This window comes from Frieseomelitta varia, unplaced genomic scaffold, assembly GCF_011392965.1.
Source record: "Frieseomelitta varia isolate USP_RPSP 00005682 unplaced genomic scaffold, Fvar_1.2 scaffold_773, whole genome shotgun sequence".
In the NCBI taxonomy this organism is placed as follows: domain Eukaryota; kingdom Metazoa; phylum Arthropoda; class Insecta; order Hymenoptera; family Apidae; genus Frieseomelitta; species Frieseomelitta varia.
In genome coordinates this window covers 513,060-532,157 of record NW_025110560.1, presented here as the reverse complement: position 1 = coordinate 532,157, position 19,098 = coordinate 513,060, and the positions used below count along the sequence as shown (strand labels likewise).

At 35.6% G+C, this 19,098-nt stretch overlaps 1 protein-coding gene across 8 annotated transcripts in view; it reads right to left on the bottom strand.

Moving 5' to 3' along the window:
* Positions 1–19,098, bottom strand: part of LOC122535798 (serine/threonine-protein phosphatase 2B catalytic subunit 3-like) — a 90,977-nt gene that overhangs the window by 44,237 nt on the left and 27,642 nt on the right. For all 8 annotated transcript variants that reach the window (XM_043667616.1, XM_043667617.1, XM_043667618.1 and 5 more), the window contains exon 4: positions 1,439–1,578. In XM_043667616.1, the coding sequence (XP_043523551.1) occupies positions 1,439–1,578 (140 nt within the window). The remainder of the gene's footprint in view (positions 1–1,438; positions 1,579–19,098) is intronic.

Sequence of the window (19,098 nt, the reverse complement as noted above, 5' to 3'; positions counted from 1 at the left end):
TGGCAAACTGCTACCCCGATTAAATATTCGCTTCGCGGCCTGCGTAGGCTGATGATTGTTTAAATGATCGTACCGCGTGACATGGATTATTTACGTAGTTTGCGTGGAATATGGGATAATTAGCGAACGCGCGTGAGCACGTTAGTGATATATACATACGTTGCGTTAAATGTAGGATCGTTAACGAACAACGGATCCAGTTGTTGAAGAATTAATTAGCATAATGAACAATTTGTTATTACGACTGTTGCCAGGCAACGTGGGCGTTTATGCGCTTCGGGGATATTCGAGGCAGATATGACCGAAATAAACAAGCAAAGAATTGAGAATATAAATGTAACGTGTGATGATGACACGTTAAATATCGAAAATAGATGTGAATATTTTTACTTGTAAAATTTTTAATATTCAACGTTCGTGAAAATAGGAAATTACGATTTTTAAGTCGCATTGCACAATGAATTTCAATGTTCAATTACTTATCTTTGCGATCAATTTGCAAATGACTTTTGAATAATCGTAAAACGTCGGACCATCACGCTAGACAACGTTGAAACAACCCCTGGCCCTTTTCCATTCACTATAGAACGCCTCTCGTCGCTTTTCTGCCTCTCTGAAAATGTCTCACGCGGCCTTTCACGTTCCTGCTCCGTCTCTCCGCCTCTCGTACCTTCATCCTATTCATCGAATAATTAGCCAGCCGTTTGTTCGTCGCGACTCGAAAGCGATCGTGGGACACCAAACGAGCCGACTCCCCAGCGAAATTCGTCGGAAGCTTTCGTGTCAACGACCTCGTCCATCGTCGACAGTTCTCTTCTCTTTTTATTCTTTTTCTTTTTTTTTGATTTTTGAGTGTTATTTGACCGTAATTAACGCAGGAATAATATTCGTTTCGGTTGAAAAGGGAAGAGAATTTCTAGTCAATTTAAAAATATAATATTATAATAATATAAAAATTTAAAATTATTTTAAAAAATAATTTCAAATAATTTAAAATAAAATAAAAATAATTTCAAATAATTTAAAATAAAATGAAAATAATTTCAAATAATTTAAAATAAAACGAAAATAATTTAAAATAAAATGAAAATAATTTAAAATAAAATAAGAATAATTAATTTAAAAATATAATACTAAAATAGATAGTATCATCACCCTTCGAAATTTTCTGAAAATTCCTCAGTAAGGAATTTTTTTCTCTCACCTGTTTCCTCAAGATTCTGAGCAATATTTGACATTATTATTGGTAGATTTTCTCGAAATTTGTTCTTCTAAAATTACGTACGTGTTAGAATCTCTTTGGGGTTCCAATCAAAGAAAATAACAAAAACGAAACTCGCAGTCCTTTAATTTAAAGTTTCTTTTCATTTATGATAGAGAGCTTGCACACAGCCGAGCTCTAAATTAGTCTGGTGAACGTTATTTGCAGATCACTCACCTGTAAAAGTACGAACAACCCCTAACGCTGTTGTGGGAGAAGTGCTCGGCGTTCTTCTCGTTGCCGAAGTCCTCCAGTGGATCGGACCAGAGCAGATCGCACATCGGCCCGTACGCCGGCGGCTCTTTGAACCTGTCCAACTGCAACAAGCAAAGTCAACACCGATCGAATTAGTCGAAGGAACGGGTCTCTGACGTGCATCAGTCGTGTAAACGATGTTAGGCTGTGTGCCTAATTATCTAAACGCTCTCTCTCTCTCTCTCCTCTCTTTCGATGCAGAGATGGCGACTCGTTGCTTCGAGCTTCTAATTAACGGAACTGTTTTCGTTTCACAGACACGAAATTCCTCATTTCTGAGAACCGACTGCGAATTTAATATGCCCCTGTTCGAAGTCATTTGTCATATCGCGTTTAATCAATTGAAATCTTGAAAGGGAGGAAGACAGAGAATATTGTAAATAAAATATATAAACATAAGAATTTATTTATTCTCATATTCTGTTTTGTTTAACATTGATCTATTATTCAGGAGTGATTTGTTATTTAATCAATTAAAATCTTGCGAAAGATGTAAAGATGAAAATGGTTCTAATTTCGAATACAGTTTCAGATATTAATTTCAGATATTGTGCTTGTGATCCTTTCGTCCAAGTGATTTAATAAATCAAGTAATTTAATTTGATCGATGAAAATTTCGTAGGAGAATATGTGAAAATAATTTATACAACGACGTGTAGCTTAATGTTAATATCTGAAATCCGTTTGTCAAAAATATTTCGTTTGATTTTCTCTCTATACTTAATTCATTATCGAAATCTAAACATTATTACTAATCTTGAATTTAGGGTATATCTCGAAATATTATTACCAAACGTCCAAATATAACTGCTCCAGAGAATATTTCTCTGCTCTCTACATTTACACCCGACAGTAAAACACGGACACAACTTCTCCCTAACTTCGGTGGAGAGAAATAGGACGATAGCTGTCCGATTGACTGCTATCGTTCAAATATTTAAAATTTTTGTTCCCCCCTCCCCATCCCCCCTCGCCACACCGTGACATGTGTCGTTGCTTGCAACTTTCGGTAACCACTGAAACGAGAGGAAGGTTGAAAGTTGCCGGGGCTGGAATTTCCCTGATTTTTCTTTGATTCCGACGAGCGGTACGACACAAGCCCGGAATAAATCTAGGCCAGAGTTCGTGAATGCTTTATGACGCGGAAACACCACTCGAGAAGCGAGTCTGCCCTTTCTGCTTCTCTCTCTCTCTCTTTCTCTCTGTGCACGTGTGTGTATTTTTATACGTGTCCATATATCTGCCCGCGTGTGGGTGTGTGTGATTTCCGAGTAAATAAGTGGCTCGTCTACCCAGTTTCCCTATCGAGAGAGGGTAAACCACTCTTCTCCCTCGTTTTTCTCTTTTCCAACGCACATACTTGGCGAATCTTCGAATCGCGAGTAACCTGTAATTCAGCGGCACGCAACAAACATCAAGAAACAATCGTCGATCAAGAGAAATCTGCGATCGAAACAGTTAAAGCAAATTAATATATAGTTAATAACATAATCCGAACGTACTTGTCAGATATAAAATTCAATATCAAATTTGTATAACGTTCGAGTATATCGTTTGAATAACAATTCAATCTGACTCGGGTATAACGTCGAGTATGAAATTCAATTTATATGCTTGACTAATGCTCAAGTATAATTGATTTTTACAAATGAAATTTCATTCTTGACTGCGGACCATAACGAGTGACCGAACCGTACACAATAATTTCGTCGCTTTCGCTTCGAATGCAAAAATATCGAGAAGTGACAAATTTATTACTTGCTCTGACTACTTCATTTTACTGAAATATACTTAGACACTGAGAAAATATTACAATTTCGGGACAGAGAATTCTCGACGTGCCGTGGCAAGAGTTATTCAAAATAAAACAAAAAAAGAATTGTCATTCATTCATACGAGAGTCGTACGTCTCGTTCTCTTGATCAGTCGTGCCAGGACTTTGGCAACACTCTGCTTCTATATCGACGGAATAAAGATTCCACCGAATAGTCTAAAAACTTGAAATTTCTCTCTCTCTCTCTCTCTCTGGGTCTACTCAGAGGACAACTAAACAATCTACGCCGCAACGCAGCGACGTCGAGTTGGCCCTTCGATCCGATCGTATCCAAGTTAACGGCGGTTTTAGGTGAGAGAAGGAAGAGAGGAGAGAGAGAGAGAGAGAGAGAGAACGACGCAGCCACTTTGGCAAGGGTAATAATGCTGGTAATATTACGTCTGCTATTATTAGGTGCGAAATGCTCGTTACACTGTGAACTGCATTCTCGTTTCCCTCGTGGTACGCGTGCGTACACACACGCACGCACACACACACGCGCACGCGCGCGCGTGTGTGTGACAGCTGTGCCAGCCAGCCACTGTGCACCCGGCAACTAATGCCATTCAACATAATTAGCGTTACCATTATGATCAAAACTTGCAGTCCACGGCCGGCTGCTGTGGTAGGTCTCTCTCTGTTGAGCGATAAACAGAGAGACAACGTCGATACGTCAACGTTAAGTCAGCGCCTCGTAGCTGGGTAATTATACGGCCGGGGTAATTATTGGAAACGTTTTCGTCGACGGAGGGCAACAACTCTGTTGCCCTGAACAGATCTATCATCCAGCGTTCTGCGACTTTGCGTCGCGCGATTCTCACGCGTCAGACGCGCGTGAAAAAAATTGAAGACGGAGTCAAGCCATGTCGTGATATAACACGGAAATTGCATTTACACAATTTTCGGAATTTCGTGAATTGTCTCTGGAATTGAAAACGATATATTTTAACACGGGATTTATCAAAGTGACAAATCAAAGAGTATCGTTAGTAGAATAAACAGTATTTTATATAACTGCAAATATAGAATTGCGGATGTAGAATTCTATACGGAATTGTTCACGTCGGTTTGAAACAGAGAGAATTGTATGTTTTCATTTTGAGTTCGAAAATTGTAACAATTCCAATAATTACGTTAATTATTATAAATAATAATTACACAATAATAATTATAATTACAGTAATAGTAGTAGTAGTAGTAGTAATAATAATAATAATTACACAATAATAATTACAGTAATAATAATAATAATAATAATAATAATAATAATAATAATAATAACCAATCACAATAATTATGTTAATTATCATAAATAATAATTACACAATAATAATTACAGTAATAATAATAATAATAATAATAACAATAATCAATTACAATAATTACGTTAATTATTACACAATAATGATTATAATTACAGTAATAGTAGTAATAATAATAATAATAATAATCAATTACAATAATTACGTTAATTATTATAAATAATAATTACACAATAATAATTATAATTACACTAATAGTAATAATAATAATAAACAATAATAATTATTATTATGATTATTATAAATAATAATTATATAGTAATTATAATAGTTATATTACACATAAAAGCAGGCTTAGTAGTAAAAAGTTCCGTTTGCGTTTCCACATCAATTTTATTTTAAATTTACTTTGCCAGGGCGAGACGGTTAAATTTAATTAAATCACACGGACGGGAGGTTTTTAATTTGTATGAAGCAATTTTTTAACAAAGAAAGTCAAGTGTCCCGGGACATGAAACGAAACTTTTAATGAATCAGCGAACGACTGTGAAAAGACAGAGCCAAGGGTAACTACTGCGAGAGCGCGATGCGTCTGACTATATACGTTCCCCTTTTCACTTACGACTGCGTCAAACGTGTTCGAATGCAGCCTTGTTAACGATCGATCATTACGATATATACGAGCAGGATCTTCTTGATGTTTCTCCTCGAAAGGAGGGGATTAAATACGTCAGTGATACGTATAATCATTACATTTAGATAATTTGAAGAGCTGAAAGATCTTGCAGACCAGAGTTACTTCGAGAAAGAAAATTTCTCGATTAGTCGTTAGCGTTGCAAAGCTTGCAAAATTCATGAAGATCTCCTTACGAAAATTTGCAAGTTCCTCGAAGGTTTTCTCATGCAAATTGTTAAGGAATTTGTAGATATTCACAACTTACCACCAGAAGATTTCCCAAAAATTTCTCGAGAAGTTCGCGAAATCCTCTGTTGATAATTTTTGCAAGATTCGCGATATTTCTGGAACGTTCTCCCAGAGCAAAGAAGACACGTTAAAGAGGATTTTATCCGGACGATTGCCAATCGCGCGAAACATGTATATCGCGTCTGTTGATGGAATTTCTCGGTTTCAGAAACCGGACCGAAAGACGAGAGGCGGTGACAAAATTGGCGAATCGGTGGCCAAAACGTTCTCCATTGGGCAACTTTCCCGTATCGCGTTTAATCGTATCCTCGTACTGCAGCCGCGTAACGTAATTCTGCTTTTACCTGGCAGCCAAACCAACAATCGCACGTGCTCCGTAAATTTCTGCGAGCAGCAAAGAGTCGTGGAACGCGTTTCGAAATAACTTTGAGCCAGAGAGCCACGGAGAGGTTTTCGTTATTTTCTTGCTAATTTTTTTTTCATCAGGTTAATAGGTTTCTTCCAACGTCAAATGAAACTGTAAACATTCATTTTGATACTAACCTTAAAACTGGAAAACCAAGAATCTTGGGAACTATTTAAAAAAAAAATTATAAGTTGCTTATTTCGATAAGTTGCTTCATTTTGATTATTTTTGATTGAAGACTACTTTCTAAATGTTAGATATAATAAAAAAGGTTGGCAAATTTGAAAATAAAATACTGGGATGGACAGAGCGTCTTGTGTCCAAATTTTTTAAAAAAATTTACTGGGAAGAAATAATGCGCCTTGGGAAATTTTATAGTTCTACGTTTCATATTTTATTGTATTTTAAAAACTTTACTCCACACTATTTTTTATATTTTATTACATTCTTATATCTATATTTTACTCCACACTATTTTTTATATTTCATTATATTCTTCTATCTATATTTCACTCTATTTTTACATTTTATGTGTTTTATAGTGTAATTTATATTCTTATATCTATATTTCACTCTATTTTTACATTTTATGCTTTATAGTGTGATAGGTTACGATACGAGTAAAAAACGGACAAAAGAGAGGAAAAATTCGAGAGAAGAATTCTGCATCTGTCCCGAGGAATTTCTCGCGGGAGAGGAGCTCAGGTGGTTAACCTCCTTCTCCTTCCTTCGCCGCACGCTCACCTTTTAGCTTCAACGATCGCGCGGATTAATGCAAATAGCAGCAGAAAAAAAGAGGGAGCAGGGAAAATTCACAAGCAGAGAGAACAGAAAAACGACAGAAACTGACCATTCGACCGATGGAAATTATTCGTCGAGTATCCATAATAATTCACGTTCACACATCGATCGCCGCCTCGATAATTTAATGACTGGAGGAAGGACTCGAATACTCTTCATTCTTACCTCATACTCTTCATTCTTACTATTGGCTATTTAGGTGTATACGACCGTCGTAGAGAACTTATGCCATCCCCCTGTTTCCCTTGCACTCTCTTTTTCTTTTTCTCCTTTTACTGTTCCTCGCACTTCAGTTCAGAAAATCACTCGTTTGAATTGAACTTGAAGCTCTTGTATTGCTTCTCCGGTGCTTCTGACGAGATTTACGTTGTACACATTCAATTTTTCATCGTGCTACGAAGTAAATTGAAAGAAATCCAATGCAGACAATTTGAACGAAGAACATTTGCTTTGCTGTTGAGATTCCAGTGGGATCTTTCTGCTCAATTCTTCAATAGAAGTTTCTTTTTCCTTTGTCGGAAACAAATCCTGATTCTAGAGACCTTCTTCTTCAATGTACTTTTGATTTTAAGAGTCTATTTCTTTTTCTCTTTTTTTTTTTTTAAATTTTTTTTTTTTACTTAAAAATTAGAACCGACAATCTTAGTTTCATCTCATTCTAGTCGAGACAGCGAGACTACAAATTGTTAAAGAGAACAAATTGCTAAAGAGGTTGAGAACGTTCGAAAACAAAAACGAGGAAGTGAACGTTTCATAAATTTCCACTCGAATTCTACCAGATCCTCGAAACCTGACGTACTATCACCATCTTGACGTTCCAACCATCCCACGCACGTAGAAACCAGCTATCGCGCGTTCTCCGGAATAAACGAAATGTTCGAACACTTCGAGGATCGCTGTTGCCGTAACGTCTTTCATAAACCACGAAATTCCCTCCTGACATGCCAATCGTCCGCCAAATCGTAAAACTACCCCGCCGAAAGAACGAGAAACGAGAGAGAGAGAGAGAGAGAGAGAGAGAAAAAAAGAATCATCCCCCCATAAACTGTCCACTTTTATTCGTACATCAGCCGCACACAACCCCCCCCCCCCCAAAAAAAACACGAGATCGATTGAAACTTATCTCCATCGAGCGACAACCCGGATCATTTATTTCCCTTGGTAACGTCGGGGGCGTTTCCATCTTGGCCCTTGTCGGCGGTTCTATGCAAAATATGCTCGAAATCCGAACGACGGGGACGAACAGAGGGTGACGAGGGACCAGCGGCCACCATGCAATATTTATCAGACGAAAGGATACTACCGTGGGTGCCACACCCCCCTGCTTGCTCTCTGTGTTATGTATTATTCCGCGTGCCCCCGTGTGTGTAAAAGCCGGGTTTTGCAACCGCGAGCAACCGGTATGAATACCAAATATCGGCCGAATCGTGTAGGTAGGCGACACGTTGCCTTGTCTTTCGCATTTGCATCGCGGCGACCTTCGGCAAACTGATCCGATAAGAGCCAAGAGGCCTCTTTCAGCCTCTCTGAAGTGGGACGAAGGCGCGACGAGACAAAATGCACGATATTTATTTGATAGTTGTTGTAGTATTGTAGTATTATGATTATAGCATAGCATAGTATAGTATTATGATTATAGCATAGTATAGTATAGTATTATGATTATAGTATAGTATAGTATTATGATTATAATATAGTATAGTATTATGATTATAATATATTATAGCGTAGTATAGTATTATGATTATAGCATAGTATAGTATAGTATTATGATTGTAATATATTATAGTGTAGTATAGTATTATGATTATAGTATAGTATAGTATAGTATTATGATTATAACATAGTATAGTATAGTATTATGATTATAATATATATTATAGTGTAGTATAGTATTATGATTATAGCATAGTATAGTATAGTATTATGATTATAATATATTATAATGTGGTATAGTATTATGATTATAGTATATTATAGTGTAGTATAGTATTATGATTATAGCATAGTATAGTATAGTATTATGATTATAGTATATTATAGTGTTAGTATATATAAAGTATATTATATATATAGAATTACAGCATATTATATTATTAGTATGTAGAGTATATTATATGTATAAAATTACAGCATATTATAGTACAGTAGAGTATAGTATTAGTATATTAAATATATATAGAATTATAGTATATTGTAGAATAGAATAGTATAGTAGAGTATAGGATTAGTAACTGAAACACCAAAATTCCAAACGCATCGCCAGCAGCCACGAAATTGATTTGAAACCACGTGAAACTCGCGAGAGATACGAAGGAAGCTTGAAAGCCCCAGCGATTGAACAACTTTTTCGGAGCTCGAGGAGAGACCTGGTCTCGATCGGTTCCTTCGAGTTTCTTCATTTCATCGAAGGAAAGTTTAGAATATTAGGAAATTCCAGGAAATTGGTATGAGAGTCGAATTTCAAAAATCCCGTTCCATTCTTTAGACGTTCCTACGAAAAACACACGAACGTACAGATTCCATTTACAAAAATGCGCAATTCTTCGACGTTGAATGCGAGAGCGGCGGAATATTTCACGCGGCCGAAGTCGAAGTTATATATTTAATGGAAGAACTTTCGTCGGTTGGAAGGAAATTAGCTTCCAAAACTGCGCTTAACCGTCTCAGGGTGAAAATCGTTCATTTATGCATAGAACTGTATTATCAGAGGGAACAAAAGCGTTCCCTCGGGTTTGGACAAAATTCGTAGTGCTCTTAATTCAACTGGAAATCTACGTTCCTTTGTTTCCTTTCGTAACATACTTTCCGACTTCAATGAACGATGACCCGCATTACTATGGAAGTTGCAGAATGCAAAGGGTGACTCATGAATGCGGAACGATTCGCTGAAACAAATTAATATCGACGTTCCGATTTCGTTAGAAATTTCTGTAAAATACAAAACGCTAAAGATGATGTTCTTTTTTTTTTTTTAAATTACTAAGGTTCAAATCGTCATGAAGTATGAATTAAATGAGCGAATGATAAAGTTATAAAGTTAATCATAAAGTTATAAAGTTAAATTTCCCTGAATTTACTTTTACGGTAGGTACGGTAGATTTGTTCTCTCCAAAGTTTCACGAGGTGTTCAATTGCTACGATTTCTATAAAAATACGCAATTCTTTAAAATCTTTATTCTTTATTTTATCTGAATTCTTCTTTATTTTTGTATGTTTTTACACGTTCTACAAAATATTATCGTTTAAACTGATATATTCACTCCTTCAAAATCCTCTTCATATAAAAATAATTATAAATTCAAAAATTGTATACCAATTATCGTCAATCCATTCTCTGCATTATTCCAAAAAATGATACGTTCTACTAAAATGATTTTAAAATTGAAAGATCATTTTCCAATGTTCACAATTTAAATTATATTAATTTATATTATCACAATATAAATTATATTATATTTTTCTCAACTTGCAAGCTCTAAAAAATGATTAATTATTCAGACGCCTAACTGAATAGGTCTTAATAAAAAATATTCCACTAAAATAGTATTCTACAATTAAAAATATCATCTTCAACTCATTTTTTAATATTCCTAATTTCTGTTGTATCTTTTCTAAAATATAACCCCCTAATAAACAATTATCCAAACGTCTAGCAAAATTAATTTTGTTCAAAAAAACGTTCTCTATATTTTAATGTATTACGGAGAAAACAAATTTTTACAATAAATTCCAGTAAATAGAATGCAATAATCATAATTCTATAATCAAGAAGTCACATCTTCAATCTCTAATACTTCCAATCTCTCTATTGTATTTTCTCCAAAATACAACACAAATAACCAAAAAATTATCCAAATATCTAACAAAGTTAATTTCGTTACTATTACTTAGTGAAAAATATTCCCTATACTTTAATCTACTCTACAAAAATAATATAAAAAAATAATAATAATAAATAATAATAAAAAATATAAAAAAATATTCCACCAAAACACAAAAGTAATTAAATATAATTAAAAGATCATCTCCGACCCATTTTCTAATATTTCCAATTTCTGTTACGCCACCCTCAATATACAACCCTTCAAAAATCAGATTCGGATCAATCAATTACCCAAACGTCTAACGAAGTAAAGTTCACCAGCGGCTGGTGAGGGAAAATTCGATACGATTCGTTGCAGGAGAGAGGAGTTTGCCAGTGATATACAACGCGCAGCTGTAATAGCATGTTAATTACGTCGAATAGCAGTGGTGCTCGTCCGTGCTCCGATGTTTCACGCTTCCACGATTCCCTTCTGTTCCTCCCTGTTAACCACCACCGTACGTCAAATTGTTCACGGTATAACGAGCGTTTATCTATTAACCGGAAGCTGCACACCATCGTCGAAAGAACCGTCGTCGGAGAGCCTTATCGAGAGGAGCCAGCGTCAGCCACGTTACACCAAAACAATGGCGAACCGATGTTACTAATTATTTCACCTCGTATCTCCCACATTTCGATCAATTTCACCGAAAATTGCACGTTCGATACTCTCTTTCACGTTCTTGTTTCGAGATCGAGTGACGGTTCAAGGCAAGATATCTTTGTATTGAAGGAATAACAAGACAGAGAGAAAGAGGGAAAAGAAAATTCAAAAGGTGATAATTGAAGATTCGGGAGATAAGAATGTACCTAAGCGATGAATACCAAGTCGATGTAGTTGAGAGAAAAAAATATAAAAATTATGTAAAAAGCGATAGTTACAAAATTCAAACAGGAACGTATTATTAAGAAACAAGGGGAGAACAAATTAACGTATCGTTGCACGGGTTAAATATATATTAAAATTATAGGTTTATATATTAAAATTGTAAAATTTTAAAAATTAAATTAATTTCATAGTTTTAAAAATATACTAAATTTATATAAAATATACTAAATTAATATAAAAATTATAAATTATATAAAATATATATATATTTTTAAAATATACTAAATTAATAAAAAATTTATAAAAATTATAAATTATATAAAATATATTTAAATTTTTAAAATATACTAATTAATATAAAAATTATAATAATATATTATTTAATATATAAATTACATTAAATTACATAAAAATTATATATAAAATTTATATATTAAAATGGCGAGATTTTATTATTATAATATAAAAGCGCTGACTTTATAATATTTGTTAAACGCCAATCAAATACACTGAACTCGATGCGTATAAAATGAACACATCACAAGTGTATTCATTTTTACCTTCGAGTAATATTCGAGGCTGGCGAAACGAAACCTCAGATATCGAACTTGACTCGGATCCGTAAGTACATATTGCTCTTGATCCCGTCCGTGGGGAGAAGTCCGTGGCCCGGTCGACTGAAAGTTTTCGACGTTGTTCTCCGGTCACGTACGGGGTGGCGAGAGGGTAATAAAAAGGGAACATCCGTTTCCGTCCGTGCATTCGCTGCACGGCCGCCACTTTTATAAGCGTCGTTAAAACTTGTCCCACAGGGGGGGAGCTTCCCTTTCTTTTGTATTTTTTTTTTTTCTTCTTCTTGTTTTCGAGTGACTTCTCGGAGCGGAGAAGCTTGCAGGTTGAACTTGAATTTTTTTTCTCAGTTGGCCGAGTCTCGGTAATTTCTGGCATTTCTTCTCCATTTTCTGAAACTGTCACGTCGTCGTAGACAAGACAAAATTTGCAAATTCAGTCTCTCTGCTTGAACGATCAGAGATTTTCGAGGCAAATCCAGAAATCTTAGATTCTCCAATTTCGTGAAATTAACAAGCTTCAGTGGGACAGCAGAGAGTATTATAGCGAGTAGAGAGTTGTGAGAACGTATAAATTTAGCAAGAGTATAAATATTTTCTGTATCAGGACTTTTATTCCGTAATAAATGACATTTATTAAAATATTTATTTCGAACAACGTAAGGTCAAATATCCTATTGGCAGTATTTTGTTCGTGCAAAATTTGGAGCTCGTTCTACAACACTCTGTCTCGAAAAAAATCTCCATGTACCAAAGAATCGGGACGTGCCTCGAACCAACACCTCACGGCGCGTTTTATCAACGCTGCAGCGCTGCAGTTTATGCTTTAAATAGCGGCGGGACCCGCGTGCTATCGGCTGCCGCTATTAACTTAATCGCCATTGCGGCCTGGCGTGCACCTATGCGTGCCGCGTAACACGCTCTTAGGAAATTCGCGGTAATAACGCCGGCACGTACCGAGAGCCACGTCGAGTACGTCGAGGGAAAAACCGGTGGAAAAATCGAGGATAAAGGCGAGGCACGAAAAGAAAAGGTGGAGAGGAGAGGAGCAGAAAGAGAGCACTTCGCTCTCGCAAAATAGTCTTTAATCGTCGGAATTGAACTTTTTCTAAAAATAGTGTTTATTCTCAACTCTACGGGTATAACACTTGGATTTGATCCGCGAAGGATCGATGTTTAACGTAACATTTTATGCCAATGTCGATTAATGTTGCGAAATTTATAATATTAACCGTTTAATAGTGAAACTGTGAAAGGGAACACGCTGAGGATTCAGATGGATTTTCTAATTTTGTGAAATTCGTGGATACTCAAATTATTTGATGATTAATATTGAAGTATTTGAATTATTAATACTGAAACTGTGAAACTTGGATTTGGATGGATTTTCTAATTTTGTTGAATTCGATGATATTGAAGTATTTTTGACGAATTATTAACCTCTTGAGCTGGAAAGAATTTTTGTCCCAAATTTGCAATATTTTCTCAGTTTTAAGTACATTTAAGTATAATAAATTTATTACTTTTCAATCATTTCTATCCAGTCATACCGTCATAGAGTTCGAAAGAAAAAGAAAGCGACGAATTACTGTACACGGTTTGGTCGCTCGTTACGGTCCGCAATCAGTTGCAAGTGGTTAGTATGTGATAATAAACTGTGAAAGGAAATTCCAAGGTTCTACACGGATTTTCTAATTTTGTGAAAATTCCAGGATATCGAAGTTATTGACGAATTCTTTCGTGAGTATTTTACAGAAAGTTTCCAGATACAGTCGATAGACTCAACATTCCCTGACGAAACTGATACGTCAATAATGCCACCATCTTCTTCTTCTCAAATTTCTTTCTCCAAAAATAGGAAACGAGACGATCATGAAACAGTTCGAAATGAAAAAGCCAAAATTGCTTTTAGGTCCGTTCGAAAGATTCGACCGTTCGCCACTTGTACTTTTGACAATGTTTCTTTTTTTTTTTTTTTTGACAATTGTGTGTTTAGAGATGAGGAAAAAAGGTTGCAGAATTATTGTTGAATTAATACTCTAAATCTAATATTAGATGTTACATTTCTTCTGTCGAAACAAAAACAAAAAACAAAAAAATTGTCAAGAATACCAGTAGCAAACGATCGAACCGTTCAAGACCCCCCCAAAAAAAGAAAAAAACAATTTGACGACCCCTCGAATGGGAAACAATTTCCATAAAAATTGTTCGGCCGGCAGAAGGTACGAAGGAAGATGGAGGGGAAGATTCAAAGAGGGTCGAAGCGGATCGAAGCGTATGGGGACGGTTTTACGGGCTTTCGCGTCTCAAAGGATCAACGATATCGTCCTGCTGGGACTGTCAATTTCCATATCAAGCGCGTCGGCCCTCGGCGGCTGTAAAATCGCTCGGAAATAAAACATTGGATCGCGGCGGCTTGAATCGCGAAAGCGGATCACGGAATCTTCCACGGCTGGCTTCCACGACAAAAAGGGATAAGTATTCCGCGGCGAAAGGATATCGCGAAACACCGTTGGAATTTCTTATCCCGCGGTCGCTTGATAATGCGCGACGCAGCCTCGCGAATAAATATTAAAAGTCCGCACCTCCCCCGCACACCTCGGAAAGAGAGATTCTCAACGCAGTTTCCTCGCTGACCCGTGGAATCGAGCTAATTGCCTCGGTTCTTCGCCTGTTTTCGCCATTGCCATTCAAAGACGGTCGGCGAGTGTTGCCTGGTTTCAGAACTGGGCTTCGTTTTCTTCTGGCAGTTCGAGCTGTTCTCCAAGAGTGGGGGAGTTTCGCAGAGGATGTTTTGCAACTTGGCTCTTGACGAGGAGTTTATCGGGAATTTAAATGCATGAAAATGCGACGTGATTCTTCGTGAAAGAAGAAGCTTCGTTCTGCTTTATTTGCAAATAATCTTTAAAAGATTATGACTAAGAAATGAGATAATACGATATACACAACAGAATGACGATTCACGTAACTCGCGTATACGGAAATAATTTTAATTTCTAATTATCCGTCTGGTGAAAAATTGTTTAATAATAATAAAAGTTGTATGATTTTGAGAGAGGCAATCTTTTTGCGTGTACATTGAGGGATTTTTAAATTTTCAAATTAAATTTTTTTTCATCACAAATCGAAAGAATATTAAATTCTAAGTAAAAAAGTATTAACCTACATTGGTCCTAAAACCTAACAGTTCAAGTAATATTTTATCTCGAGAATGAGATAATATATTAATAGTTTATAGAGTCTTTCCAATTATGCACGGGGATATGACACAAGAGAATTTCATAAAATTTCCATCTCGAAATGTTTGACACAGTTCATGTGAGAATTTAAATGTACAAAAATACAAGGTGTGTTACAAAAGAAGTGTCACCAGTTCATTTGCAAATAATTTTTAAACGAAACAAGGTAAATACATGATTTATCGAGTCTCTCCATGAAATTTCAAGGACTAATTTTGATAATGTTGTAACATGTTTGACACGGTATATACAGTGAACAAGAAGATCCTCTGCAGTTACCAAAGTCATTCCGATTAGGTTAATCAGTCCTTAAGCATGTTGTAGCGAATGGATCGGTGAATGGAACAGCGATTGAATAGCAAGCAATTAGGTGTTTGCGTACTACGAAATCCCTTCGTGTCATTAAATTCCATTAACATTCTATTACGTAAATCCGTACATAGAAATCGAATCAAGAATCAATCAACCTCCGTTCATCGCGAAAACTGAACCAGAACAATAAAAATAAACTTATTGCTTTGTTTCATCCTCGTAAATCCTCGTAAACTTGTAATTTTTCTGTCACTGAAATCATTTCTAGTTTTATTAAAAAAAAAATATGGGACAATAGGACAAATTTTCTAATTTCAAATTTTAAATTTTCTAATTTACTAATTTTCTAATTTCAAATTTTAAAATTTTCTAATTTTCTAATTTACTTTAATTGCTCTCCAATCTGTTCAGAAAATTTCTGCGTCAACGAGGAAAATTCTACGCAATAATCTTCGCGAATTTTTAAAATATAATCTCGTGGTATTTGTCTTGAAAATTATTTTCCTTACAATATTAAACACGAACGAATAACCGAGAGAATTCCTCGACATTAGCGAGACAATGTGATTCTTAGATGGTCATTTAAAAGAGCTTAATCTGTTTTTTTTTAATCTACTTTCTCTTTTAATTTGAATGCGTTACAGTACGTGTTGGATATTACGTGTTACATTACAATGGTTATTAATTCTTGAATAACGGAAGCGGGATTTAAATGCACAATGGTGGACAAAAAGGAAATGTGAAAGCCAAATGACGCGAGATAATCTACGGTTTCACAAAACAGAGAATTATCCTTAACGAATAGATATAATATATGTGTGTATATTCCGGAAGACGCGACTATTAATGTCTAGTATAAAAATTGTTAATTCTAGCAAAGAACAATTTTAAACTTTCTTATTCTTTCTGCCAAATGCAAAAATAATGTTTTTGATTATATTTCCTTTTCGATTATTACACGCTGGAACAAATTAAAAAACTGAAACACTCAACAAAAGTATGAAGATTAATTACTTTCAGATATATAGATAAAAAAGTATCCCATTCTTCAGTTTATAATTTCCGCTAGATATTTATTTTTAAAGGTTTAAATAACTTTTCGTAAATTATACAAATAAAAGCTTGTGCGCTCCGTTATATTATAAATTATAATATCAAGTATTATTAATATTAAGATATTGTTTATAAATTGTTTTATATAGATAATATTAAGTATTATTAAGTTACAATATTTCATTTTTTTGTATTTCAATGACTATGTAAAATGGAAATTTAGCTTTATTTTACATCGATCTAGCGTTAAATCAAACAAATCAGTATGTAAATGAATCGTTAACTCTTGAACGAGTTGAAAGGAAAATTTCTTCTTCTCCACAAATTAAATTAATATCCCTCTGTTCAACTTTCACTTGCAAAATCAACAAGAAAAAATGTAGAAAGAAAATTGCAAATTACAGAAACGGAAGTCTCTCGGTTCCCAGCTGGAAAATTCGAAAGACCGCGGCCCGACGCCACAAATTGGATGACGAGAAAATGAAAACTCGATTCGCCGGATTCAGCGGGATCCAATCGGTAGAGTAAAACCCGGCCCGATCGAGTTGAATCGAGCTTCGGGCTCGAAGTCGTGCCGGCCAAGGCAGCAAACAGGATTTCACCGGAGTTTCCCGTGGAAATCTCGTCGCGCCGTATCTTTACGAGCGTCGCGGAAAATGAAAATCCGTCGGGAACGCGACGACGCAACAAGACACTGCCGATGTTTAAAATTTTTATAACCGTGGCACTTTCTCTAATCGAAAATTCTGTCGAATTCTCCGCGATTATTCGCGCGTACAGGGTTGGGAAAAAAAAAAAAAGAAAAGTTCTCGAATTCTACACCTTCGATTTGATGGGAATACAGACGTGTAAATCGCTTCGCAATTGATCCTGACCTTGAATTTCAAGAGCTTTCTTTTCTTGCACTGTATCCTACTTATCGGGTAAAAATAAAACTTTTCCAAGGAACCATAGGTCGTTAATAGTTCTCTTGAAAATGTTTCTTAACCACGTTGCACTGGCAATTGATTGCGGACCGTAACGAGTGACCAAACCGTATATGTACAATAATTCGTCGCATTCTTTTTTCAACTCGTCGATGTGATATCACTGGACAGAAATTATTGAGAAGCAATAAATCTATTATCTGTTTTGCCTGGGTGATACTTACATGTACTTAAAATTGAAAAAATATTGCAATTTTGGGATAAAAAGTTCTCGACGCACATCATTCCAGCGCAAGAGGTGAATCATTTAACACTGCAGATGTATGCGCGCTAACGGCGATGTCTATACTGCGTGATTTTCGTATTAGGTTTTCGTATCAATGTAACATTCAATTTATCACAGTTGTAGCGTCAGCGCGAGTTCAAATAATCAAATGATAAAATTAACTCGAAATATAAACGTTACATCAATACAAGTCAAATTGTATTAACGTGATCACAATACTCGTCTTTCGTTACAGTGTCAACGAAATTTCCAAATATTTCGAAAATACTTTCGCGAGAAATTCCAAAAGATCGAACTCCGTCAAACTACAATCGACAAGATCAAAAACCTCCGACGAACGATCAACATTTAACATTTCAAATAGACAACATTCGCCGATGAAATCGATGAAAGGAAGAAGAAAAAAAAAAAAAGAAAAAGAAAATCAGGTTTTCTTTCTTTTGGAAACGTTTCTGCTCGATAAACCTGGGCAAATTCCACGGCGAGTCATACCTCTGCCTAGAGTTTTGCTACACTCATGAGCAAACGTAATGTTGTCCCCGACGCGGAACGATTAAACGTGTCAGGGAGCATCGGCGTTAATGGAATATTAATTTGTTATGGTTGCGCGTCCGGCGTTAATATTCATTCGCGGCCGACTCGCAAAATATCGTGCGTTGTCGGTATTAATTAGCTCGGCGATTTATAAGTGACGCAGATCGGAGATAGAACGCATTAACGCGTTCGCGTAATCGGTTTTTTCTTAATCGGTGGAATTCCATCGGTCGTCGAGTACAATCTCGTGTTTTTTTCTTTAAGATGTTTCGGGAAGATGATGGCTTGAGTAGAAAATCGTTTCTGTGTAAATAATTATATCTCGCCGCTTGCGCTGGCAACTGATTGCGGACCGTAACGAGTGACCGAAACAGTTAACAATTCGTCGCTTTCTTCTTGAACTCGTCGGTATGATATCGCTGGAAATTTATTTATTTGCTCTGCCCTGAGTTAAATGTTTAAGTATATAATTGCAATTGTAAAAGTATATAATTGCGAAAAGTATATAATTGCAATTTGGGGCAAAAAGTTCTCGACGTGCGTGGCAATATAGAAGTGTCTTTTAATGTTCTAACAGTAGGTTAATTAAGAAATGTTTTGTAATGTTTTAAAAGTAGGTTAATTAACAGTCTGATACAGACATTCGGGGAATAATAATACTTACACAAACAAAATCATTTTGAAATTTTCAAAACCTATCGGGTTGATTTTGTCACGTCAGTACTGTCCACTTGATTCTGTTTTATTAAGTTTTTTAAAATT